General features: G+C 42.7%; 1 protein-coding gene across 3 annotated transcripts in view; it reads right to left on the bottom strand.

Annotated features, from left to right (window-relative positions):
• Positions 1 to 27,591, bottom strand: part of adgb (androglobin) — a 386,047-nt gene that overhangs the window by 116,717 nt on the left and 241,739 nt on the right. For all 3 annotated transcript variants that reach the window (XR_015758508.1, XM_087991569.1, XM_087991570.1), the window contains exons 17-18: positions 23,935 to 23,980; positions 6,245 to 6,398 (exon numbers count right to left, since the gene is read on the bottom strand). Coding sequence is in view for 2 of the 3 variants with exons in the window: in XM_087991569.1 (XP_087847695.1) it covers positions 6,245 to 6,398; positions 23,935 to 23,980 (200 nt within the window). In the remaining variant the exon portion in view is untranslated. The remainder of the gene's footprint in view (positions 1 to 6,244; positions 6,399 to 23,934; positions 23,981 to 27,591) is intronic.

The following is a 27,591-nucleotide window of genomic DNA, read 5'->3' as shown; positions in this document are numbered from 1 at the left end:
TTTATTTCAGTTATTTCAGTATTGTAAAGTGATGGTGTCAAGTATATATGGGATTTTATATTTCAAAATCTTCCAAATTGTGTTAAATGCAAATAGCTTAGTTTGTTCTATTTTATCTTTATTTGTTGTATGTAATAACCTTCTGTTTTATTGTTAAAAAAACTGCAGAATTTTGTGCTTCTCATACATCAATGAAAGTTCACCACATTAAAATATGATCTATCAAGCCAAGTTGTAGACTGGGATCTGACTAGTCTAGTACTAACATTGGTTGGAATCATAACACTAATTTCTTATCATTCAATTAAATAACCAAAAATTTTTGGTTTGTCTCAGTTGTGAACTAGACATCCAGGATATAGCCTGAAAATCTTCCCAAGCCCAGTTAGCAGCTGAAGCATCTTTTTCAATAACTGTAAATCTTTGTTTCATTTCAATCAAAGTATGAGATGCATAGATTCCTGATCTATATCTCCCATCCCTCTGAATTCCCAGTACAGTTGATGATTTATCAGCGAAAACAAACATACTGGTGAGCACACCCATTGCTATGTCTCCATAGCTGGTTGAGGAAAAAATGCCTCATGTCATTGGCACTCAAAAGATGGGTAGGGACAAGGTACCTTCTTAGCCACAGGCAGGAGAGTATGTGTCCATCAGCCACTGAGAACACCTTCCAAATGCAAAAGCAGATACTAAAGCAGCAGGCAGGGTTTGTTGGAGGCGTTGGATAAACTGGCCCAACGAGGACTGGACTCAGGCTGTTTCTACTGCTTGGGCATATAATAGTCTGGCTGCTTGAATGGACATGTTGGCAGCTGCTTTGGACCCAGGTCCAAGCACACTCAATGTCTGCTAAATAAGGTCACACACCTTAGAATCTTAGATTCCCTATAGTGTGGAAACAGGTCCTTCGGCCCAACAAATCCACACCAACCCTCCAAAGAATCTCCCACCCAGAACCCATTACTCTATATTTATCTCTGACTAATGCGCCCAACCTGCACAACCCTGAACACTATGGGGAATTTAGCATGGCCAATTCGCCTAACCTGCACATCTTTGGCTTATGGGAGGAAACCGGAGCACCCAGAGGAAACCCATGCAGACACGGGGAGAATGTGCAAACTCCACACAGAGAGTTGCCTGAGGCTGAAATTGAACCTGGTTCCTTGGCGCTGTGAGGCAGCAGTGTTCATCACTGCACCACCGTGCTGCCCCACCTACACTCTATCATCTAGCTAATGGTGCTCAAAAGAAGATAGGGTGGTGCCAGGAGGCACTCAGCTAGAGTAGGAACCATATAGAGGCTCCAGATGTTTCCTCTCAGGACAATCCAGAGGTGGTTAGGCCTTTCATTTATTCCTTTCTGCTACCCTCAACCTTGTGATTTTAACCCAATGAGGTGAAACTGCATCTAGGCAGGACACACTCAATGCCTAGGCCCTCTCAGCACCAATGACTCAGGGACATATGCCCAAAACTCTAAAACCAACAAACTCTCACCATCCCACCTATGCACCCTGGGATTGCACCCAGATATCGAGGAAGAGAAAGAAGAAAACAACCTTCTGAGGGCACATATGCGGCACAGCTAACACATTATTGGAAATACATCATTATATTTGTCAATAAATGTGCACTTTTCATCATCAGCTGCATGCTCAAATGTCATTTGAGCCACAACTACAAGAATGAAGGTATTGAAGTTAATGATCCCAATCATTACACAACACTTTAATCCTGTCTAAAAGATTGCTTTCCTTTCCATAGCTTCCAAGCTAGCATGAAAGCCTATCAGTATTGCATGGGGGAACATCAGATGTTGTGAAGGCTGTCAACCATTAGTAATCTGAACCTTTATGAAACATTGTGAACCACGTATAAAATTCTTAAGGTACACTTGCAGTTGGGATTATATAGTTGATGCTGGACTCAGCAGTTTGAAGATGTACATTCAGTGAAAGATGACTTGACATAACTCAGTTCTATTAAACAATGTTCACATGAAAGCATTTCCTGCGCTGCTCTGACTGATGCTGCTTAGCTGTCAGATGCTGAATTTACTGCTGTGTCCAAAGAACATCCGCATAGAGTCATACAGTCATACTGCATGGAAACAGATCTTTCAGTCCAACCAGTCGATGCCGAACATAATCCCAAACTAAACTAGTTCCACCTGCTGGCTCCTGGATCATAGCCTCCAAACCTTTCCTATTCATGTATCTATCCAAATGTATTTTAAATGTTGTAATTGTACCCACATCCACCAATTCTTCAGGAAGGTCATTCCACACACAAACCACTCTCTGTGTAAATAACTTGCCCCTCATGTCTTTTTAAAATCTTTCTCCTCTCACCTTAAAAATATTCCCCTTCGTCTCGAAATCCCCGTTCTATGGAAAAGACAACTACTACTAACTCTATCTATATCCCTCATTATTTTATAAACTTCTATAAGGTCACTTCTCAACCTTCTACACTCCAGTGATAAAGTCCTAGCCTATCCAGCCTTTCTTTATAACCCAAACGTTCCAAACCCGGCAGCATCCTGGTAAATCTCTTCTGAACGTCTTTGGCTTAATAATATCCTTCCTATAACTGTGATCAGAACTGGCCACTGTATTCCAGCAGAGGCCTCACCAATGTCCTTTACAACCTTAACATGACTTCCTAACTCCTGTACTCAAAGGACTAAAAAATCAAGACAAGCGTGCTGAATGCCTTTTTAAACACCCTGTCTCTTTGTGATGCAAGAATTATGTACCTGCATCCCGAGGTGCCTCTGTTCTACAACACTACGCAAGGCCCCATCATTAACTGAATAAGCCCTACCCTAGTTTGTTGTACCAAAATGCATTTATCCAGACTGAACTCTATCTGCCATCTTTTAGCCCATTTATCCATTTGATCAAAATCCCTTAGAAAACCTTCTTCACTGCCTACTATGCCACCAAATTTGGTGTTGTCTGCAAATTTACTAACCAAGCCTGCTATATTCTCATCCAAACCAATTATATCAATGACAAACAAAAGAGGTCCCAGAACCGATCCCTGGAGAACACTGTTGGTGACAGGCTTCCAGTCCGAAAAACAACCCTCCACCACCAATCTCTGCCTCCTGCCATTAAGCCAATTACGTATCCAATTGGCAAGCTCATCCTGAATCCCATGTGACCTAACTTTACTAATTAGTCTACCATGAGGAACCTTGTCGAAGGCTTTATTAAAGTCCTAGTAAACGACGTCTACTGCTCTGTCCTCATCAATTTTTTCAGTAACTTCATCAAAAAACTCAATTAAGATTGTGAGATATGATTTCCCTCACACAAAACCATGTTGACTATCCCTAATCAGTGTTTGCCTCTCCAAATATCCATAAGTCGTACCTTATATAATCACCTCCAATAATTTACTCACAACCGATGTAAGACTCACAGGTCTGTAAGTCTCTGGTTTCTCCTCACAGCCTTTCTTAAACAAAGGTACAACATTAGCCACCTTCCAGTCATCAGGCACCTCACCTGTGGTTATAGTTGATGCAAATATTTCTGCACAGAATCTTGCAATTTCCTCCCTTACTTTCCACAACATAGGTCCCGTCTTTGCAATGCTGCAGATCTCATAAAATTCCATCATCCATTGCAATGTGTCAATGTATCCTCCAGTTATTTGAAAAAGAGATTCTGAGGATTTGTCTGGACGGTACCATTATGAAGTCCAGACACGACTTGCATGAAAATCTGATGTTGAAGGGGCGTGCTAAGTCCCTGTTGGTTCCAGTGTGAAGAAGTTTAACATTGCAGATATACTGTATAGTACTGAAGGGCATTCTAACCTCCACATCTGGGCAGAATATAGTGCCACTACCCCTATCTGCACAGTATTCCATGGAAGATAATTGATTGTGGTTCTCTACATCTTTGCCACATCATAAGGGTGCCTATGGCTGCCAGCTCTATAGTAGGGGTAGGTTCCATGTCAGTTGGAGGTTAGTACTAGTTCTGGGCTTGCAGACACAGTACAGCATACGCAGTCCACTGGGATGATCACAGCTTCTATGCCTGACACCACTAGGGACAGGTTTAATGAGGTTTTACATGCAATATTAGAAACAAAACAGTTCCTCAGTAATGTGATCATTCAGCAGTGTGGCACATAGATAAAATTCAAATGTTGGGACAAGCAATGACATAGTTAGTGGAATGCTTTTACATGTTGGTTGCACATTGTTACCCTCATTCACACATCTGTTGCTCAAGCCTACAGTAGAAGATTTAATTTCTCCTTATCTCGCTATACGTTCCACTGACTCACCATTGTTCATGTTATTCAGAGATTGGGAAGATTTCATCCATTGAGTCAACTTCTTGCTTTACCTTTTGCAAAAGTGGGTGAGGAACCTCTCCAGTGCAAACAAACACACAAGCTTTTATTCAGGATGTAAGGTGATGCGATAAGTTGTTTTTGGCTTTCCAAGCACATTGAATAATTGAGGAAGTTCAGCTCTAAAATTTACAAGGTGCCAAACCTTGTAAATTAGCAGTAAATCTGTCCATGTTGTTCTGTTTAAAAATGGACAATCCTGATTCTGGGTTACACGTATGGTTTTTCTGATTTTTCTCTTTTTATATTGAAGTGTAGCAGTCACTTGTTCCATGATTTAAAATTCCTTATTCAATGAATTTTACACATGTTGGTTGAATGTTTGGTTGAATCCAGCTTCCAGAACACAATCTAAGTCTGTTGCCAAAATTTATGCACTCTAGCAACTTAGAGTTCAGCCATTAAACTCACCCAGGTAGATCATCTTTAACTCTTTAACAAGTTCAGTTCATTGAATTTTGTTAATCATTGTGCATTTCTGTTTGCTTCTGAAATGTAAGCTTCTTGCTGCAACATATTACTTTAAAATGATACGTCTTTTAAAAAAAAGTCTGTGGTATTAGTGGGACAGTATTTATCCCAATGCTGCCTTTGTCTGTCTCACTATTAACTCTGGGTAACACTGTAGTTATAACATTGATACACTGGTGGCTACTGTGCTACCAGTTTGTACGACCACTGTAACCACATTTTCACTCCAGAACTTAACAATTAGCAATATGTCTCCATGTCACCTTGAATTTCTGTATAATTCTATTTTCTAACTTCTGCTTGTCTGGTCAAATGAAATGCCTTTAACAACACTTCTTTAATGCAAAAAAAATCTAATAACATTTCTTCTAAGCCCATACAATGATTTGGTCCCAGCTGAATTCTTCCTTTAAATTAATACGTTCACAATTTCCTATCAGCTGATATAAATCATTAATCAATTAATCACCACTTTCTCCAAAACACTGGGTGAGCTTATTTAATTTTGCCTACTCAATAGTAGTGTTGATTGAAGGAGACATTAAATATGTTAATTACTTGCTCATGTGCAATTTCCTCATAAATCACTTGTCTGAGCAGGATATGATGTGTAAAACCTCTAAATGTGTGCAACAAAGTTATGACCTGCTTCTTTCTGGGTGTTGTAGTTAGCTCCAATGTGGTGTGATATCTTGTAAATCTGCATTGCTAGTTCAGCCTGATTTGAGTCTGCAACTTGTTCAAAAAACTCAGGTAATGAAAATTATATCTCCATTCTAGTCTCCTTCCTGTTGATGCACTCCATGTGTTGTTTGACGACAGGCTGTTATTCCATACTAAAACATTACAGCGCCAGAGACCCGGGTTCAATTCCCGCCTTGGGCAACTGCCTGTGTGGAGTTTGCACATTCTCCCTGTGTCTGTGTGGGTTTCCTCCGAGTGCTCCGGTTTCCTCCCACAGTACAAAGATGTGCAGGTCAAGTGAACTGGCCATGTTAAATTGCCCGTAGTGTTAGGTGCATTAGTCAGGGGTGAATGTAGGGGAATGGGTCTGGGTGGGTTGCTCTTCAGAGGGTCGATGTGGACTTGTTGGGCCGAAGGGCCTGTTTCCACACTGTAGGGAATCTAATCTAATCTAATCATTATCGGCCCCATGCAAAAGGGCCTGCCCTTCCATTGACGACAGGAACGCCAGCAGGGTCCAAGCTGAAGGTGTCCAGTAGGTGGAACCCTATTGTAGACCCAGGGATTGAAGCCCAATCATTTTTGATTCCTGATTTGTTCAAATCTGACTTTGAGACAGGAAGGATTAGTTGAAAACTAGAATTAGAAAAACTTAAATTTGAAACTGCTCAAATGAATAATAATTGCAGGAATATGGACTTACTGGAAACAGTTGAAAAAGTCTTCATAATCAATCCAATTTTCCGTGCAGCTGACTCTGTACTCTAATGGTTCATTAAAATCATGATCTGCGTTTATCATTAAGCCGAAACTCTGCGATAACTGGTTGCTTCCAATGGGATAGGTGGATGTGCTATCTGAAACATATCAGTTTAATCGTTAAGTAAATAAAAGAACTTGGAAGATTATGCATTGTTATAATTTCTCAAAGTACTTTGTAACTGATTAATTTATTTTGAACTGCAGTCAATTTGCATGCAGTAACATCACTGAAATGACAAGAAGTGGAATCACGTTAAGGAACTTTGGATGTGACGCTGAGAAAATTCTTTCAAAATACCACCCGGGAGGTTTCATACCTAGCTGAAATGATAGGCAAGTTTAATATTTCATCCCAAAGCTATTATTTCTCAATGAAAGACAAACTTTGGTAATGGAGATAGTAGATCCATTGGTTACAATATTCCAAAATTCCCTGGACATGGGAAAAGTTGCGGCGGATTGGAAAAACGCTACTGTAACACCCTTAGTCAAAAAGGGAGGGAGACAATATGTGGGAAATTATAGACCAGTTAGTTTAACATCCGTTGTTGGGAAAGTATTAGAATCAATTAACAAGGAAGCAAAATCAGGACATTTGGAAAGTCAAAACGCTATCCAACAGGTTGTTTGAAGGACAGATCATGCTTGACTAATTTGAGAGAGTTTGTCAAAGATGTAACAAGCAAAGTGGATAATGAGGATCCTGTAGATGCAATATAACTGGAGTTTCAGAAGGTGTTTGATAAGGTGCCGCACACAAAGGTTAATTCACAAGGTTGGATCATATGGGATTAAGGGTATTTTAATCGCTTGGATGGGTGACTGGCTGATGGACAGAACACAGAGAGTCAGGATAAATGAGTTTTTTTTCTGAATGGCAAGATGTAACTAGTGGGGTGCTACAGGGTTTGGTCCTTGGGCCCCTGCTATTTACAATCTACATTAATGACTTGGATACAGAGATAGAAGGCTCTATAGCCAAATTTGCAGATAACAAAAATAGGTGGGATGGTAAATTGCAATGAGGAAAAAAAAACCTTATAAATGGACAGATAGGTTAGGAGAGTGGGCCAAAATGTGACAGATTGAGTTTAATGTGGGTTAGTGTGAGGTCATGCATTTTGGTCAGAAAAATGGGAAGATGACTTCTCTAAATGGAAGAGACTTCAGGATGCTATGGTACAGAGGGATCTGGGTGTCCTTGTTCATGAGTCATAGAAAACTAGCATGCATGTACAGCAGATAATAAAAAAAGTGAATTGGTTTTTCTCGCTAAAGGAATAGAATATAGAGGTAAAGAAGTATTGTTATAACTATATAAGGCATTGGTGAGACCACAACTGAAATATTCTGCACAGTGGATGCTTCCTCTTTTGTGGATGTTGCAGTGGATGCTGGGGCACTGAGTAAATTTAAGGAGGAGTTAGACAGATTTTTAATTGGTAATGGGTTGAAAGGATCTGGAGAGAAGGCAGGAAAATGGGAATTAGGAGCATATCAGCCATGATGGAATGGTGGAGCGAACTCAATGGGCAGAATGGTCTAATTCTGCTCCTATATCTTATGAACTTATGATAATGAGCTGGTACATCAGCCTAAATTGTGTGATGAATTTGAATCCCCAGCCTTCTGTGTTAGATAGAGGGCTATGAACTGAGACAAGCTGAAATTGTAGCATTTAAGCAAGAAGAGCTGATGTTAAGTAACATCATGGACCAATTGCTACAATGAAGTAGTAGATTTAGCGCCCAACATCACCTTTTGTGACAATTGGCAGGTAATGGGTCTGCATTTTGGTACTCACTTTGCCATATTTCTGGACCCTTGATAGAGGAGTTTAAAACTAGAGGGCATATTTTTAAGGTGAGAGGAGAAAGTTTTAAAAGGGACATGATGGGCAACTTTTTCCACACAGAGGGTCGCTCCAATGTAGAATGAACTGCCAGAGGAAGTGGTAGATGCAGGCACAGTTACAACATTTAAAAGACATATGAATACAGAAATATGAATCAGAAAGATTTAGAGGGTTATTGGCCAAATGCAGGCAAATGGGAAACCTTGTTGGAATGGACAATTATTCTGACGGGTCTGTTTGACATGCTGTATGATTCTCTGACAGGGGAATGAGAACCTATGCAAGAAGTCAAGGGAACGAGAAACAAAAACAAGAACAAAAGACAGAAAGGGGGGAATAAGAGAAATGATAGACAGAGGAATCAAAGGTCAGAATCAAACAATGCCATGGCTAGAAAAAGTGGGAATGGGACAAAGAATGTTAAAAAGACAAGCCTGAAGCTTTGTGTCTGAATGCATGGAGCATTTGAAATAAAGTGGATGAATTAATTGCACAAATAGATGTAGTTAGGATTACAAAGATGTGGCTGCAGGGTATCCAGGGGTGTAAGCTGAATAACCAAGTGTATTCAGTATTTTGGAAGGAGTCAAAAAGGAAAAGTGGTGAAGTTTGCATTACTGGTTATAGAAGATACAAACACAATATTGAGGGACGATATTAGTTCAGATAATTTAGAATCTGTGTGTATAGATTTGAGAATTATCAAGGGGCAAAACCATTAATGAGGGTGGCATACAGACCACCAACATGTAGTGGTGATGTTGGGAAAGGCTTTAAACAGGAAATCAGAGATATGTGCGACAAAGGAACATCTGTAATTATATGTGACTTTAATCTGCATATTTTTGGGTGAATCAACTCAGTCAAAATACAGTAGAGGAGGAACTCGTAGAGTAGATATAGGATGGTTTTCTGGACTAATACATTGAGGAACCAACGAGAGAATGGGCCATCTTTGATTAGGTATTATGCAATGAGAGGAATAATTGGAAATGTAGTTGTGAAGAACCCCTTGGAGATCAGTGGCCAGAATATGATGGAGTTATCATCAAGATGGAGAATGAAGTAGCTGATTCTAAGACTAGGTTCCTGAATCTTAATAAGGGAATCTACGATGGTATTGGCTATAATAGATTGAGAAGTTTCACTGAAAGGAATTACAGTGAATTGGCAATGGCAAACATTGAAAGAGCAAATGCGTGAACTAGAAAATTTTTTTTATTCCTGTTTGGCGCAAATGTAAAAAGAGAACAGTGACCAGACGAAGCATTATGAGGAACATTAGAGGTAGTGTTAGAATGTGGTGATGATGCTCCTTTAACAAGGTTAGGTTGTCCTTGTTTTTTTTCTTTCAGGGGTCGTAAAGACACAGACTCCGAAATGTCTGGGGTTGATCCATTTAAAAATGCTATCAAGTTTTTTTTTAGAAAAGCACTTGTACAATGAAAGGTGAATGGCCAGTTCGCCCAGCTCAGCTTTTCTCTGGTTTGGTTTTAGCAGTCTGGCTGTTCACAGAAAGCAGCAGTCAGTTTTGAGGCTGCTGGTCCAAGAAACAGCTACATGGAAGAAAGTGTTCCATGCTGAGTCCCTCTGCCATTTCTCTCTCTCGTAAGACCCTGTGTTTGATTTTTCCTTTTGTGCCAAGGGTGCTTATGGGGATTGTTCTAAGCATTTGGGATAATTTGTCGGGTTTTCAGAAAGATTAAGTTATTTGGTATTCTGTTCTCTTTTGTTTGTGTTTCATTCGGTAAATCTCATAAATAAATTCTGTTTTGTTTTAAGCTAAGTGGTTTTACCAGCTGCATCTCTCCTGGAATATCCACTTAACACCTGCCTAAAACAACAAGCAAAGTTAGGGTCTGGGCTACTTTCTTGAAATGTTTTGAGAGGGTCTGACCTGGTCCATAACAAGATGCAAAAGAGATGCATAAAAATTGGAAAGTAAAATCAACAGGTTTGCAAACAGTTTAGAAGTCAGCAAAGGATGATCAAGGATTGATTTAGAAGGGGAAAATAGAGTGTGAGAGTAATATTGAGGGGGACATAAGAACTACTTGAAAATTTTCTACAGATAAGTAAAGAGAAAAAGATCGAGGAAAACTAATATAGGTCCCCTACAGTCAAAAGTAGGATAATTTATAATGGGAACCAAAGAAATAGCTGACGATCTAAATTCACACTTAGCTTCTGTCTTCAGAAAGGAGTAGTATGAATAACATACCAGAAATGATGGGGCAAACAGGGTTTAGTGAGCGGGAGGAATGGAAGTAAATCTGTATTATTAGAGAAATGGTGTTGGAGAAATTGATGGGATTAAGGCTGATAAATCCTAGGGCCTGATATTCTACATCACACAATACTTAAGGAAGTGGCCCTAGAAATAGTGGTTGCATTGGTGGTTGTGTTCCAAGATCTTTAATTCCAGATCACATATAAAATTTGCAATTTAGCTTCCCATAATCTTTCAGGCCCAACTTCCAATGGAGAATCCACTGTAACTCAGGCAGTGCAGCCAACCTTGCAAAGAGCAACATAAGGAATTTTTGTAGAAGGTAATTCCATTTTTACAGTATTAATTGCTGTAATCCAGTAAGTAAATAAAGGTAAAGAGTCTCAAAGCTCTTTGACAAGCTACTGAAAGAAGGCAAGTGGAGAAGGAAAGTGGTTGAGATGGGTGTGAGTGAGTGAGTGTGATGGCAGTTGAGTGAGTGATGAGTTTGAGAGGCAGGAGGATTGGGTCTTTTTTAGGTGACAAGTGGATCACGAGGTAGGGTGACGTGGAGTGAGGGGGTGTGTAGTGGTAGGTAGGCGAGGGGTGGAGCACTAGTTGGCTAGATTGTAAGTGTGTGAAGGTTGGGGTGGTAGGAGAGTGAGGTGGTCAGATGGTAGCTGAGTGTGGGATTGGGGTGGCAATTGGGTGAAGAGCATGGGGTGATAGGCGGTAGGGGTGTGGGGTTGCAGGTGATTGAAGGTGTGAGGTGGGTGGTGGTGGGAGGGTGAGGTTGCAGTTTGCATGGTGGGGACATGGTAGCAAGTGGGTAGATAAGTAGGTTTTGTAGCACCAGGAATGTGTTGGGTGCAAGGATTAGTTGCCTGGATGTGGGGGGGGGGGGGGGGGGGTGGTATTGGGGGTAGGTGGGTCTCCGTATGCATTAGGAAACCAACATTAAGTTGTTCTGGGTTGAGGGAGAGGTTGGAGAGCAGGGTAGTTATCCAGGAGCGAGAGCAGGTTTCAGTCCCTCTAACATTTCCACGCTAATTGTTCAGGTAACTGTATCTCTCCAAAATCTCTAACTCAGTGTAAGAGGCTTTTCAGAGGGTTACAATGTCAGTTAACTGCCCATCAAAAGTTGAAACTTTCTGGGCAACTACTATAGTGGTTGTAATGAGGTCAGCTAGGTGGACCTCATAGAATATGAGTTCCCTGATTGGGGCTTTAAATCTGGTCCAATCAAGCAGTCCTAGCAGGCAGATGAAAAGAGGAATGTCAGAGCTTCTAACACTCTGACAGCTGCCTTGGAAAAGGCAGTAACAGGATCAAGGACTTTTCATGTGTAAATAAAGGGTGACTTGGTAACAGGATACCAGCCTCTGTGGAGTTATTTCGGTGGTGACCGGAGTAAAACTTGATCCTGAAGAAACACGCTCGCAACAGTTGTCTTTGAGTCGGGATGAGCATTTCTTATATCATGCCTTTGTTTGGGAAGCTTGACACGTTCAACCCTTATGTCGGGGACTGGGCCCAGTATGTGGAAAGAATGCATTTTCTGTCAATTGGAGACCAACTTTCTTATGATCCCAAGCCTCCTCTAATTCTAAGATGCTTTTGTTTTTACTCAGCAATTCGAGAGCAAGGGGGATCTGTATCAGAAGTTTTATGAGGTTAAGAAGACTGGCAGATGCATGTGACTTTGGTTTAACCTTTTAATGAGACCTGAGAGACCGTTTGGCATGTGGGATTAATGACTAACTGTGCAAAAATGCCCACTAACTGAAGCCCTACTGAACTTCTTCAAACAGGAGGTACTACTGGCTTCATCATTGGAAAATGCGACACGTGGAGCATATAATAGAAGTGGACATCCTCACCAATCCAACAGAACTTAGGGAACACCACATGAGTGAAGGCAATTGCATTGCCTCATTCTGGACATATCCTGAACAGAGGGTCTCTAGGTCAGCATAACAAAATCCTGAAACAAAGCCAATCCTCTGTTAAATGGTTAAAATTTTCTTCAGGATCCAGGCCAGCAAGCCATTCTTGTAATCCTAAAGAGTTCTGTTAGACTTAAATTGAGAAAGAAAACTTATAGACTGGTATCCAGGAGTGTATCATACTCTGGAAAGTCCACCAGCACCTGGTTTGGACGAGTTAAATTGCTTAGCAACATGCAAATCAGACCATTCAAAATAAACACTTGGTTAAATGGTCATCTGCTTCTCATGGAGGTTGATACCGGTGCACCCATATCAGTGATTGCAGAAACAGTCTTTAACACACTTTCCTCTGGGCTCCAGCCCTTAAGTTTGTACAAGATCTCGGTTAGGCTGAGATCCTATACTGGGGAATGTTTGCAGATTTAAGAGTACAACTTCAGTTCCAGTCCCTTACGAAAAGTAAGTGGTTCAGTTACCACTGATTGTAGTAAAAAGCTTGGGCCCATAAATAATGGAATAAAATTGGTTGCAAGAGACTCACTTAGATTCGCTCAACATTTTTCAATTAGAAAATGGCTATCCAAGTGAAGTCCTAATTAAATACCCGGACATCTTCCAGGAAGGTCCAGGGATTATCAGAGGAGTGAAGACCATCTTGCTAGTTGAGAGGAAGTAATTCCACAATGCTGCAAGATCTGCCCAGTGCCATTTGCCATATGGGCAAAAGTAGAGGTAGAAATCAGAAGGCTGGAAAGTGAAGGAATCATCAAACCACTCTGGTTTGCAGAATGGGCAGCACCAATCGTACCAATTTTGAAGCCTGACAGGTCGTTTGCCTTTGTGGAGATTTTAAATAAACATTAAACCACTTTTCACAGCTGGATAGATACCAAGTCCCTCAGATAGAGGGTTTGCATGCAAAGCTGGCAGGGGATGCTGTCCTTCACAAAGCTGGACATAAGCCACATTTACAATTATGTTTGGACAAGGATTCCCAGAAGTATGCTACAATTAATACTAAGGGCTTGTACCAATATGCAAAACTGCCATTTGGAGTATCGTCAGCCTGTTCAATATTTCAATGGACCAGGGGGAATATTTTGCAAAGTCTACCTCAGGTCCACTTTAGAAAACTTGGACATAGTACTAAGGTATTTTTCCAAGGCAGATACTTGCCTTAGAAGGGGAAAATGTGTGTTCCAGGCGCCCCAAATGGGCTACAGAGTTGACAAGACTGGGTTACACCTGTTGGAAAATAAAGTGAGGGTGATAAAAGGTGCCCTGGCTCTCAGGTATGCAGGAGCTTAGGTAATTTCTTGGGCTGGCAAAGTATTACAGAACGTTCATACATAACGTGACATCCATCCTGGCACTTTTACATCAACTCTTTAAAAAAAGGGTCAGCCTTAGAAATGGTTGCACAGACAAACCCAACCTACAGGGAAGTAAAGAAACAGTTATTGTTGAAACTTTATTGCTGGAACAGCACAGCAGGTCAGGCAGCATCCAGGGAACAGGAGATTCGACGTTTCGGGCACAGGCCCTTCTTCAGGAATGAGCAGAGAGTGTTCAGCAGGAGAAGATAAAAGGTAGGGAGGAGGGACTTGGAGGAGGGGCGTTGGAAATGTGATAGGTGGAAAGAGGTCAAGGTGAGGGTGATAGGTCGGAGTAGGATGGAGGCGGAGAGGTCAAGAAGAAGACTGCAGGTCAGGAAGGCGGTGCCGGGCTGGAGGGATCCGGCTGAGACAAGGTGGGGGGAGGGGGGATGAAGAAACTGGTGAAGTCCAAGTTCATCCCCTGCGGTTGGAGGGTTCCCAGTCGGAAGATAAGACGCTCCTCCTCCGACCGTCGGGTTGTTGTGGTTTGGCGGTGGATGAGTCCAATGACCTGCATATCCTCGGTGGAGTGGGAGGGGGAGTTGAAATGCTGTGCTACAGGTTGGTTGGGTTGGTTCGTCCGGGTGGCCCAGAGGTGCTCTCTGAATCGCTCCGCAAGTAGGCGGCCTGTCTCCCCAATATAGAGGAGGCCACACCGGCTGCAGCGGATGCAGTAGATGATGTGGGTGGAGGTGCAGGTGAATCTGTGGCGGATATGGAAGTTTCCTTTGGGGCCTTGGAGAGAAGTGAGGGGGGAGGTGTGGGCGCAAGTGTTGCACCTCCTGCGGTTGCAAGGGAAGGTGCCGGGAGTGGAGGTTGGGTCGGTGGGGGGTGTGGATCTGACAAGGGAGTCGCGGAGGGAGTGGTCTCTACGGAAAGCTGATAGGGGAGGGGAGGGAAATATATCCTTGGTGCTGGGGTCTGTTTGGAGGTGGCGGAAGTGACGGCGGATGATGCGCTGTACATGGAGATTGGTGGGGTGAACAGTTATTGCCCTCTAAGGTGTTGGCTTACTATGATTACCAAGAAAAATCTGGTACAGACATGCGGTTCCTCCTTGTATGGCATTGGGGTTGTACCACCTCACGGGTGGTCTCATGGAGAGGAACGCCGAATAGTGTATGCATCCAAGGCTTTGGCTAATGCAGAGTGTAATGTGCCCAGATGGAGAATAAAGGATTAGTGGTCATATTTGGAGTTAGAAAGTTCCACCAATACATTTATGGTCAAACATTTGTCATAATCATGGGCCACAAATGCTGCTTGATCTGCTCAACGAGGTCAAAGCAGTGCCACCCATAGCTTTGGGCTGCATTCAACAGTGGGCTCTAATACCAAATGTGTTTAATTACTAGTTAGAACAGTTTGTCTGGGAGACTGAGCAGCAATTGTGATGCATTGAACAACCTCCCATTAACACATACATCAGTGGTGGCACCCCCAGTGGAAAAGTCTATAATGATATTAAATTTTCTGGACATGCTCCCTGTCAGAGCTGACAATATCAGACTTTGGGTGCAGAAAACTCCAGTCCTTACAAAACTTAAAAAACTGGTGGTGATGGGGGAAACCAAAGGACAGTCACAACTAGAAATTAAACCTTTTGGAACTGGAGAGATGAGTTCATGGGAGAGAATGGCATATCATTATAGGGAACAAGAGTGATTGTCCCGAGGAAAAGTCGCTACCAAATACTGACTGAACTCCACCAGACCATCCAGGGTCTTCAAAATGATGCTGGTGAGAAGTTATGTCTGGTGGCCAGGCTTCGATGCAGACATAACCACATTGGTGGGGCAGTGCCCAGCGTGCCAATAAGGACAAAAATTACCGCCAGCAGGTACCCCACATTTGTGGGAATGGCTGGGTAAACCTTGGACTCAGTTGACTGTCAATTATGCAGGACTTTTCATGGGTTCAAGGTTCTTAGTCACTGTAGGTGTCCTCTCAAAGTGATTAGACAATCATAAAGTTCATTTGTCAATGTGGGGGTAATGACAGAAAAACTGCGCATATCTTTTAAAATACACGGACTCCCAAAGTGTTGGTCACAGATAATGGGTCATCATTTACCAGCAGGGAATTTGGGTATTTTCTAAAGTCGAATAGGATTGAACATATAAGTACAGCACCATACCATCAGTAATCCAAAACTCTGGTGGAAAGAGCAATCCAAACTTTGAAGGCAGGCTTGAAGAAACAGCCTTCAGCCTCGCTTGATACCAATCTACCATGGTTCTTGTTCGTTTACAGGACCACCACACATGCAATTACAGGTATAGCACCTGCAGAGCTGCTAATCGGTACAAGACTCCACACCAGGTTAAGTCTGGACTTACTGGACCTGGTCGGGGGGGGGAGGAGAAATGGCACCAGGAATGCCAATGCCAGACACGGAGCTCTGCCAAGTGAGAGACCGTTTCATGTAGGAGGTGACATTTGGTCCAAGAATCACAGAAATAATCCTACATGGGTAAGAGGCAGAAGAGGCATGGTTGATGCGAGGTCAGGACCAGTGACATATAAAGTTTAGGTAGGTGCAACAGTCCTGAACAAGCACATGCACCATATGAAAGCTATGAATTTGCAAACAGTGTAGGAGCAAAACATGCCGCATCCCTCAGAACACATGGAAAGACTAAAAGACCCTGTAGGTTCACCCTCTGCACTAAGCATTGATTAGTCCTCTGAATCTGAAATGGACACGTCAGATATAGCTGCCTCAATGTCTTTGCCAGCAAAAGAAGAAAATGAAATTCTACCAAGGTATTCCTGGCACAAGAGGTGAGCTCCTGTGTGTAACATGCCCCCTGAATCAGATGCCGAGTTGAAGGAACCTGCCCTGGTGCCAAAATGCCCCAGGAGGCTCTCCAAGAAAAATGGCCGGCCTATGTCATCAGATTTAGAGGGGGAGAGATGTTGTGACTGCAATGAGGTCAGTTAGCTGGATCTCACAGAATATGACTTCCCCAATTGGGGCTGTTAATGTGGTCTGTAACAATGCTGCTCCTTTAACAAGGTTATGTTGTTGTTGGAGAAAGTGAGGACTGCAGATGCTGGAGATCAGATCTGAAAATGTGTTGCTGGAAAAGCGCAGCAGGTCAAGCAGCATCCAAGGAACAGGAGAATCGACGTTTCGGGCATAAGCCCTTCTTCAGGAATGAGGAAAGTGTGTCCAGCAGGCTAAGATAAAAGGTAGGGAGGAGGGACTTGGGGGAGGGGCATTGGAATTGCGATAGGTGGAGGGAGGTCAAGGTGAGGGTGATAGGCTGGAGTGGGGTGGGGGCGGAGAGGTCAGGAAGAAGATTGCAGGTTAGGAAGGCGGTGCTGAGTTCGATGGATTTGACTGAGACAAGGTGGGGGGAGGGGAAATGAGGAAACTGGAGAAATCTGAGTTCATCCCTTGTGGATGGAGGGTTCCCAGCTAGAAGAAGAGGCGCTCTTCCTCCAACCATCGTGTTGCCATGGTCTGGCGATGGAGGAGTCCAAGGACCTGCATGTCCTTGGTGGAGTGGGAGGGGGAGTTAAAGTGTTGGGCTACGGGGTGGTTGGGTTGGTTGGTCCGGGTGTCCCAGAGGTGTTCTCTGAAATGTTCTGCAAGTAGGCGGCCTGTCTCCCCAATATAGAGGAGGCCACATCGGGTGCAGCGGATGCAATAGATGATGTGTGTGGAGGTGCAGGTGAATTTGTGGCGGATATGGAAGTGTCCCTTGGGGCCTTGGAGGGAAGTAAGGGGGGAGGTGTGGGCACAAGTTTTGCATTTCTTGCGGAAGGTGCTGGGAGTGGAGGTTGGGTTGGTGGGGGGTGTGGACCTGACGAGGGAGTCACGGAGGGAGTGGTCCTTTCGGAAGGCTGATAGGGGAGGGGAGGGAAATATATCCCTGGTGGTGGTGTCAGTTTGGAGGTGGCGGAAATGACGGCGGATGATACGTTGTATATGGAGGTTGGTGGGGTGGTAGGTGAGGACCAGTGGGGTTCTGTCCTGGTGGTGGTTGGAGGGGTGGGGCTCAAGGGCGGAGGAGCGGGAAGTGGAAGAAATGTGGTGGAGGGCATCGTCGACTACGTCTGGCGAGAAATTGTGGTCCTTGAAGAAGGAGGCCATCTGGGTTGTACGGTTTTGGAACTGGTCCTCCTGGGAGCAGATGCGGCGGAGACGAAGGAATTGGGAATATGGGATGGCGTTTTTACAGAGGGCAGGGTGGGAGGAGGTGTAGTCTAGGTAGCTGTGGGAGTCGGTCGGTTTATAGTAGATGTCCGTGTCTATTCGGTCACCCGAGATAGAAATGGAAAGGTCTAGGAAGGGGAAGGAGGAGTCTGAGACGGTCCAGGTGAATTTGAGGTCGGGGTGGAAGGTGTTGGTAAAGTGGATGAACTGTTCAACCTCCTCGTGGGAGCACGAGGCAGCGCCGATACAGTCATCGATGTAGCGGAGGAAAAGGTGGGGGGTGGTGCCTGTGTAGCTGCGGAAGATGGACTGTTCCACATATCTTACGAAGAGGCAGGCATAGCTGGGGCCCATGCGGGTGCCCATGGCTACTCCTTTGGTTTGGAGGAAGTGGAAGGATTGGAAAGAGAAGTTGTTCAGGGTGAGGACCAGTTCAGTCAGTCGAACTCAGCACCGCCTTCCTAACCTGCAATCTTCTTCCTGACCTCTCCGCCCCCACCCCACTCCGGCCTATCACCCTCACCTTGACCACCCTCCACCTATCGCAATTCCAACGCCCCTCCCCCAAGTCCCTCCTCCCTACCTTTTATCTTAGCCTGCTGGACACACTTTCCTCATTCCTGAAGAAGGGCTTATGCCCGAAACGTCGATTCTCCTGTTCCTTGGATGCTGCCTGACCTGCTGCGCTTTTCCAGCAACACATTTTCAGCTATGTTGTTGTTGGGTTTTGTTCTCAGAGGGGACATAAACGCAGAGACTCCAGGAGGTGTGGCCTGGTCCATAACAGATTGACGCTCTTTGTGGGATTTGTTCCATAGCTCCGATTTGGGGTTAGGGCTGTTTGACTTGAAGGCAGTGTGTGGTAGGTATTAAGAGTCCTTTGTTCTGGATGTTGATTTCGGTTAGTTTAAACAGTGCTTAGGATAGCAATGGCTCTTTCAGTCACCACAAGTTTTCTGGGGATGGAAGAAATGACTTGGGGGTTTTACAAAAGGTAAATAAGTCCAAGCTGCTGGACTTTGCAGACAATCTGGAGTTGGAGCTGCCTCTTTCCGTGAGGAAAGATTAGATAATTACAGCAATCACTCAGTATTTAAATTTGCTGGAATTGCCATCAGAATCTTTGGAGATGGTTAAAATTCAATTATAATGAAGCAACTTGAGCTACAGGCAAAAGATAAGGAAAGGGCAACAGAAATGAAACTGTTTGAATTAGGATTAAAAGCAGTGGAAAGAGAATAAGAATGAATTGCTTCAGTAGGAAGAAAAGGGGGAGAGAGAGAGAGAGAAAGAGAGAGAAAGGGAGAGAGAGGAAAGGAAGAAAGAAGGAGTTTGAAATTGGCAGAAATTCGCACTTAAAGAGGAAAGTCAGTTTAAAAGGATGGAGATGAAGGCTGAAGGTAAGCTTAGTGAGGAAGAGAGTGAGGATGAGCAAACCCATGGTAGCAAAAGGCCTAATGAAAATCTGTTTAAATATATTCAAGCATTGCCTAAACTTGATGAGAAGGATGTAGACAACTTTTTCATCTCATTTTGAAAAGGTGGCTAAACAAATGCACCTTTGGGTGACCATGTGGGTGTTGTTGATCCAAAAGAAACTTGTAGGTCGAGCTAGTGAGGTATTTGCATCACTGTTAGAGGAGGTATCTGGAGTGTATGAGGAGGTGAAGACAGACATCTTAAATGCATATGAGCTTGTGTCAGAAGCCAACAGACAATGTTTCAGGAATCAAAGGAGGGAACCTGGTCAACCTACATTAAGTTTGAAACAATTAAACAAAGTAATGTTGATAGGTGGATAAGGGCATTAAAAATAGAGCAAACCTATGATGCCCTTAGAGAGGTTTGGGTTTTCAGATAGGCTGAGTTATTCTGTATTCGTTTCTCTTTTTTGTTTGTGTTTCATTCAGTACTCTGTAAATAAATGCTGTTTTGTTTGAGACCAAGTGCTTTTGACCAGCCACATCAGTCCTGGAATATCTACTTTCCACTTGCTCAAAACAACTCAAAGTTAAGGTCTGGGCTTCCTTCTTGAAATGTTTTCCCTGGTCAATAACAAGTTCAATCAAGGAGCCCTGGCTGACAGATAAAAAGAGGAGTGGCACAGGGTGGTGGTGGACATCCGGTTCATGGCCATTGTCATTTACTGCCTTGAGATGGCGGTGCTTGGATCCGACACTGTGCACCAGTTGGAGGATACTCAGATGTGTGGTGAAAACTCGTCTGCGCGTACCTGTGCTCAGGTGGAATTTCACATTGGCCCCAGGCTCCTATACGTCCTACAGGAGCCTATGCCCCACAACCTGAGCTGTCTCTGAAGTTTCAGTTTTGTCTCTTTTTAAAGATGACAAAAAGAGGTGTTTCAGAGATCCTGGCAATCTAATAGCTGACTCTGAAGAGGCAGTACTAGAGTTAAGGACTTTTCATGTGTAAATAAAGGGTGATTTGGTGACAGCGTACTGGCTTCTGTGGAGTTGATTCACTACCACATAGTCATTGCATCGGACCTTCCAAGGGCTTATCTTTCAAGGTATGCTCAGTCTCTGACTGTTCCTGAAGTATGGTCAACACTGTCTATAGCAGTCACTGCAGCAATCAATTTTTGTATGGCTCATACGCCCAGAAAATAGCAATAGATGAATAATCAGCTGATTATGCTTTACAAGCTTACAATTCCATCAGAATGGACTTAGTCATGTTCAGGTAATGTGGGATTATACAGTACCCAGTGTAACGGTGTCGATATACCACTTAAAGATTCTCTGGATTAAAATCATGACACTTCCAGCTCATCTTTAAATATCCTTCAAATTATATGATTTCATCTTTTGAAGGGGACATAAGTTAAATGTTTTGATTTCCAACTAATCGTTAAAAATTATACTCTCTCGAACTCTGTGATGGGAGATTTAATTAGCAAAAACACACACACAGAGCTGAGCATCGATAATGGATTGGTTAAACAGACATTCAACCAGAACAAGAAATAAACCCATCATAAATCCAGGTAAATGTGAGGAAATTTGCTAATTGGTGGAAAGACAATGATTCGGAAAGCTCAATTTAGCAGATTCTCTTTAATCTATTAATGTGAGTTGTGGCAAATAGCTTCTTCTGGAGAATGCATGCATAAGCAAAGGAGAAAGGACAAATGTGAAGAGGTGGTAATGATGAACATGGCAAAGTAAATTTGTGTACCTGTGTAGGAATGAGGAGAAAACTGTAGAATTCTAAGTAAAACATGAAGATATGCAGCAAGTGTTCATGAGAAAGCCCTGAAAAGCCTCTCATACAGGCATGATAAAAACCGACATGATACTGATTTATTATGAAGTAAAGGCAAGTGATTTATGAAAGTGCTTGACGTGAAATGGCTAAGAGAGAAAAAGCTTAAAGTTCATAAAGTGCCCATGTATTTACAGATAAGAAATTAGAATAAGTAGTTCCACCTGTAATAAGGAATGATATTAATAAGTTTAGAAGCAGTTTAGCAACATGATATCAGTGAAGTCAAGAAGGTGGGAGTGACACGATATTACACATGATGCCACAGAGGCTCAGCAATTAACTGCCATTGTTTTCATGCAACATATTTATAATCTATGCTGACTTTTGCTACCTGGTATGACAGATTGTTTATTGAAAACAACTTGCAATTTTATGGCACCTTTAATCAGAAAAACATCAAAAGATGCAATCAGACAAAATGAATGGTCAATCAAAGACAATGCTAGAAATGCCAAACATATGGTCAAAGAGATCGGTTTTAAGGTGAGTCCCAAGGGACCAGGAAATGGGGATGCAGAAGATGCCAGAGTTTCAGTAATAGAGCATTCTGGGGTTTGGGTTGCAGGGTGGGGTGGATGTATAGGACTGAAGGAGAGATTGGAAATTTTAAATCAGAGTTATCCAGCTTACATGAGCCAATGTAGTGACACAGGTAGAAGGAGAAAAAGCAGTTTAGAAATAATTTAAAATTTACAGAATTTGGAGAATTGGTGAGCAAGAGATTTGGAATCAGAAGAGCATTGGAATAGTCAAAGGTGTGAGTAAGTATTTTAGCAGCAGATTGATTACAGGCAATGACGTTAAGATGTGGGAGTCACAAGAAGGACAGCATTTATTGCTCAACTCTAACTATCATTGAGAGTTAGTAGTGAGTCACTTTCTTGAAAAACATTCAATAAACAGAAACATTCTCCTTGAAATGGAGACTGGAGAGAGGGCAGTAATTTGCTAGGACAGAGAACCAGGCATGGAACATTCAGATCGGTTTAAAAGAGGGAAATAGAATATGATGTTCCTCAAAACCAACCTACACCTACATTGCATCATCCCTGCTCCGGTTTCCTCTCACAGTCCAAAAGACGTGCAGGTCAGGTGAATTGGCCATGCTAGATTGCCCATAGTGTTAGTTGCATTAGTCAGAGGGAAATGGGTCTGGGTGGGTTACTCTTCGGAGGGTCAGTGTGGACTTGTTGGGCCAAAGGGCCTGTTTCCACACTGTAAGGAATCTAATCTAAAACTTCAAAATGCTTCAATAGAATAACATTAAATATTTGGTTGAAAACTTAGGTTTTAAGCAGCACAGAGGAGTAGTGGTAATTCCAGAACTTAGGACCTCAACAGCTGAAGACAAAGTTGGCAATGGTAGATTGAGGCAGCCAATTCTTGGTTGATTCCAGACATAATGATGCAGGAGCAAGAAAAATTTGCATTATGGAATACTCTTTAGCAATAACAGGATAGATAGGAATGAGACCAGGTAAGGATATCCCAGCTGGATAATGGAGGAGAGAGGTAATTTAGGATGAGGAGAGGTAATTTATTGTAGTCACAGTTCCATTGCACGTAATCTGTAAGTTTGGTAACATCCATTTTTCAATTCTATGGTAGAAACTGTTTGAACGAACTTATAATGACTTTAGAGAGGAAAAGGAAGTTGGAAATTACCATCAAGAAAACCTGCAGTCTTGAAGAAACTGTTTAAAAGGAAAACCACTGAATGTTAGGGGACAGCAAAAGTAAATGAAGAGACTGAGCTGCAGGCTTGTCACATAATACTCACAACTATATGCTGCCAAGAGTTGTCCCAATTATTTGGTGACAGATAGTGATTGAGTAGCAGCTATTTCAGAGCTCAAAGATACATTGATGTACAGAACAGAGAAAATAACATCCATGTAATGTCTATGATTCTGCAATTGGGAAAAGGAAATGGTAATAGGATTGCAGTTGACAGTTCCAGTTGGAAGACAATATTAGTCAAACAGCTTCTGTTGCGCACTTGAAGAATTGAGCATGACAACCGTCTGATGAAAGAGCAGTGCTCTAAAAGTTAGTGCTTCCAGATAAACCTGTTGGACAATAACCTGGTGTTGTGTGATTTTTAACTTTGTACACCCCAGCTCAACATTGGGTGGCACAGTGGTTAGCACTGCTGCCTCACAGCACCAGGGTCCCAGGTTCAATTCCAGCTTCAGGCAATTGTCTGTGTGGAGTTTGCACATTCTCCCCGTGTCTGTGTGGGTTTACTCTGGGTGCTCCAGTTTCCTCCTCCAGTCCAAAGGTGTGCAAGTTAGGTGAATTGGTCATGCTAAATTTCCCATAGTGTTAGGTGCATTAGTCAGAGGGGAAATGGGTCTGGGTGGGTTACTCTTTGGAGGGTTGGTGTGGACTAGTTGGGCCGAAGGGCCTGTTTCCACACTGAAGGTAATCTAATCTAATCTTCAAATCATTAAGAATTTTATGATTTGTACAAGGGAGCACAATACCACCCCTATATATTGCATCTTTTTTAAAACATTGGACACAAGATTCAATTGGCCTTTTCAAAGAATAAGAAGCCATTATTAACGATATAAGGAAAGAATCACTCAACGAGCAGAAAATTCCATTATTCAGTTATTTAATAATTAAACTAAACACCAAGAAGATTAAGCAACTCCTCCTTACCAAGATCACTTATAAGTGCCATGAGAATAATGACAAGGATAATAGCTTACTTTTCAGTTGCTTGTCTCAACCTTATATTCTGATATCCTACTCACAAAACTCTGTTCTGTGTGGTAACTCACCTTCAATTAAACTCTCCAGTGGGGGTCGAACATACAAAGTATCTTCCTGTCAAAACAAAAACGAAGCAAAATGCACAGTCAGAAGGATGATATACAAAAATATATCTACAAGCTGGGAGTTTTACTAAAGGAAAGGTGTTTTCAGCTGGCGATTCCAGAAAGCGTGACGTGTTGTTGGCCGCATCACCTTGGAAAACAATTTTCTTTCAATTGACAAGAAACATTATGTTTCATGTCAGGAGTGTGTCAATCTTTTATTCCTTTGCATTGGCTACATAAAAACAAACACTGCAAGGCCTTGTGATCCACATACAACAGTCATTTATATATCACCTTTAATGTAATAAAATATCCCAGAGCACTTAATTAATTTCCCGATCAATGTGCATGTAGCTGTCAAAATGTTGGTGCTGATTGTTCAAAAATTCTGACTCATAATAGAAATTTAATAAGCTTGGATTGAGGAACTTGTACAAAATAAGTCTGCTGCAAACAAATATCAGCAGAAAATATGCTGTGTTCGTTAAGTTACATGACTGGATTGTCAGGTTTTACATAACCCAAGAACCATATTGGAACCCAATTGGCTTTATGGTTCTCAACAACCACCAGATAGTTCACCATATATCTGACCCTCTTTCAAAGAGAATTAACCTTCCTGTTCCTTTGAGAAACTGTCATCCCGATGGAGAAGAGAGTGACAGGAAATCATAGCATATGCTATTCGACACAATCTGAATTTTCTCATTTTCAGTTCAAGTATTTTATTAAATGATACTCATGACCTCTGATCCATCCTGGCTCGGAGAGGCTTTTCTCACACAATTGTCCACTCTTCACCTTATAATTACAGAACTGGGCTCTTCAGTATCCTGTTATGCGATTGTACAGCAGGACTAGTGGAAATTCTTACCGCTGCGGGATCTTCCACCATTCATACTTGTGATGTCATATGTAAAGCCCAGCTGCACATCATTTGATTCGCTGCAAGCAGGAACTGCTCTCCACCATTATCACTGAGGACACAGTTCAGAAAACAAATCTCAATCCCAGAAACCTGGAAGGTACTGGTGGATGTGGTGATGGAGAGGAGGGCAGTCCTTTCTCCTGTTGACCGTCAAAGGATGCTACACCACCAGACTCAGACAGTTTGGATCCAGATAGCAACCTGGATTAGTGCTACGTCCTGATATAAAGGATTGCCTTGCAATGCAAAAGGTCAATAATCTTCTGTGCTTCTGCATTGATAAGTGTGCCTATCTTCTCTCCACTATCTCAACTTTGTAGGTTCAACACTCACTTGAAGTTATCACACCAAGACTACAGCTCTCACCATTGCATATATTGGGTTCACTCAATGAATCTCAATCACCTCATCCTCCCAAACGATTAACCCTTCCTGCCCTCTGTGCTTCCTAGTCACTCAGAAATACCTCAACATCTCTCCTGCTCCTTCATCACCACTAATTGCTTGTCCATCCACTTCCAGAATACTTAATCTTTCCCTTTGTTTCATTGCAGGAAAAATGTCCCACCTGCTCCCATGAGATTAATGTCTCCAGAGTACTCCAACTGATGTACCTGTAATCCCCAGATGGATTGCACTTAAACTACAGAACTAACTATGGCCAAACTAGGAGAAAGTGAGAACTGCAGATGCTGGAGATCAGAGTTGAGAGTGTGGTGCTGGAAAAGCACAGCAGGTCAGGAAGCATCTGAGAAGCAGGAGATTTGATGTTTTGGACATAAGCCCTGATGAACCATGGCCAACCCCTGGACTGGAACTGGATAAGCCACTTGACTGACTTTGGTGGTACCTACTGACTGACCAAAGTCTCCCTTGACCCCACTAAGAACTGCTTACTTTTGACTTTCGGACATGACCATTTGTCTGAAGCAGATGTAGTATGTTTACTAGGTAAACTGCTGGCATATGCTGTAGGCGAAGCATTGATGAAGTATGGTGCTGTATAGTAACAAGTGCACTTTCTTGACTGTTCAGTGCTCCCAATCGTGACAAGTTAGCTGCTTCTTTGTGCTAAACAGAAAAGTAAGAGACTAGCAGCCTTCAAGTAAGCAAAAGTGAATGAGTGCTACAAAATCAGCTAAGATCTATAAGACACATCCTGTTTAGATTCTATGTGTTGTTGTGAACAGATTTATCTGGCAGCAGCATGCGATTTCTAGGTGTCCCTGAGTTCCAATGTAAAATCCTTAATATGATCCTGCTGGGGGATTGCATTAGTAACCAAGTCCCATTACTATTCTATGGATTGTATCAGAAATATATTTCTTTTACTGAATCACCAAAATGATCAATTTGTCTCCTTTTTGTACTAACATCCAGAGTAAAATAAATGTCCATCAGTCTTTTTCAATTAACTGAAAACTAATTGTAAGCAACTGCAAAAATGGTTAACAAATAAGCTACAATTCAAATTTAAACAATATCCACTTAATCAAAGACAGACATGAAGACAACACAGTTCCACAGAGATATCATAGGTTTAGAAGTAAAGAACAAAAATAGAAACAGCCTTGACTAAACAACTTGCTTCCTGTAATGATTTAATTCCATTCTTTTAGCTTCTCGGTCTCCATCGTATCTGATCTTCCACAATGGGGGGCCTCAGAAATCTCTTCCCTTAGTCAGCTGCGGATTCCCTATCTTTGTGGTGGACAGGGCCCTCAGCCATGTTGATCTATTTCCTGCACTTCTGCCCCCACCCTTTTCTCCTCTCCCACAGCTATGATAGGGTCTGTCCGATCCTCACTTTCTACCTCACCAGCCTCCGCATCCAAAGGATCAGAAGACAGCATTTCCACCATCTCCATTGGGATGCCACCACAAGACACATATTGCCCTTTCTTCACTTGTCAGCATTCCACAGGGACTATTCCCTCAGTCTACTCCTCGTCCATTCCTAACACCACCCCACACATCCACAGCACCTTCCCATTTAATCGCCAAAGGCGTAACACTTGTCCATTTACCTCCTCCATCCTCACCAACCAAGGCCTCAAGCACACCTTCCAAGCAATGATTTACTAGTATTTCACTCAATCTAGTCAACTGCATTCACTGCTCACAATGTGGTCCGCTCTATACAAGTGAAGCGAAATACAGACGCGATGACTGCTATATGGAACACCTACTGTCTGTCTGTAAATTGACCCCAAGTTTCCTGTTGCCTGTTATTCCACCTTGTTCCCATTTCTGTCTCAGACCTGCTCTAGTGCTCCAGTGAAGCCCAATGCAAGCCTGAGGAACAACTCCTTATCTTCTGCCTAAGTACCTTACAGTTTTCGGAACTCAACATTGAGTTTAAAAGTTTCAGAAAATGAACACCATCCTCCATGCTCATTACCTATGCTCCCCCCTCCCATCCCCACTTTCTCTGGCTGCTCATTCCATACACGCACCACCTGCTGTGTGAAACAGTTGCCCCTTAGATCCCTTTTAAATCTTTCCCCTCTCACCCAATGAGCTGCCAGACAAAGTGTTGGAGGCTGGTACAATTGCAACATTTAAGAGGCATTTGGATGAATAGGAAAGGTTTGGAGGGATATGGGCCAGGTGCTGGCAGGTGGGACTAGATTGGGTTGAGATATCTGGTCGGCATGGACGGGTTGGACCGAAGGGTCTGTTTCCACGCT

The sequence above is a fragment of the Chiloscyllium plagiosum genome, unplaced genomic scaffold (assembly GCF_037043375.1).
Source record: "Chiloscyllium plagiosum isolate Xiang-an unplaced genomic scaffold, Cpla_swu_hap1 HiC_scaffold_10, whole genome shotgun sequence".
Lineage (NCBI taxonomy): Eukaryota > Metazoa > Chordata > Chondrichthyes > Orectolobiformes > Hemiscylliidae > Chiloscyllium > Chiloscyllium plagiosum.
The sequence above is the reverse complement of the archived record's forward strand: the minus strand, read 5'-3'. Positions and strand labels throughout refer to the sequence as shown.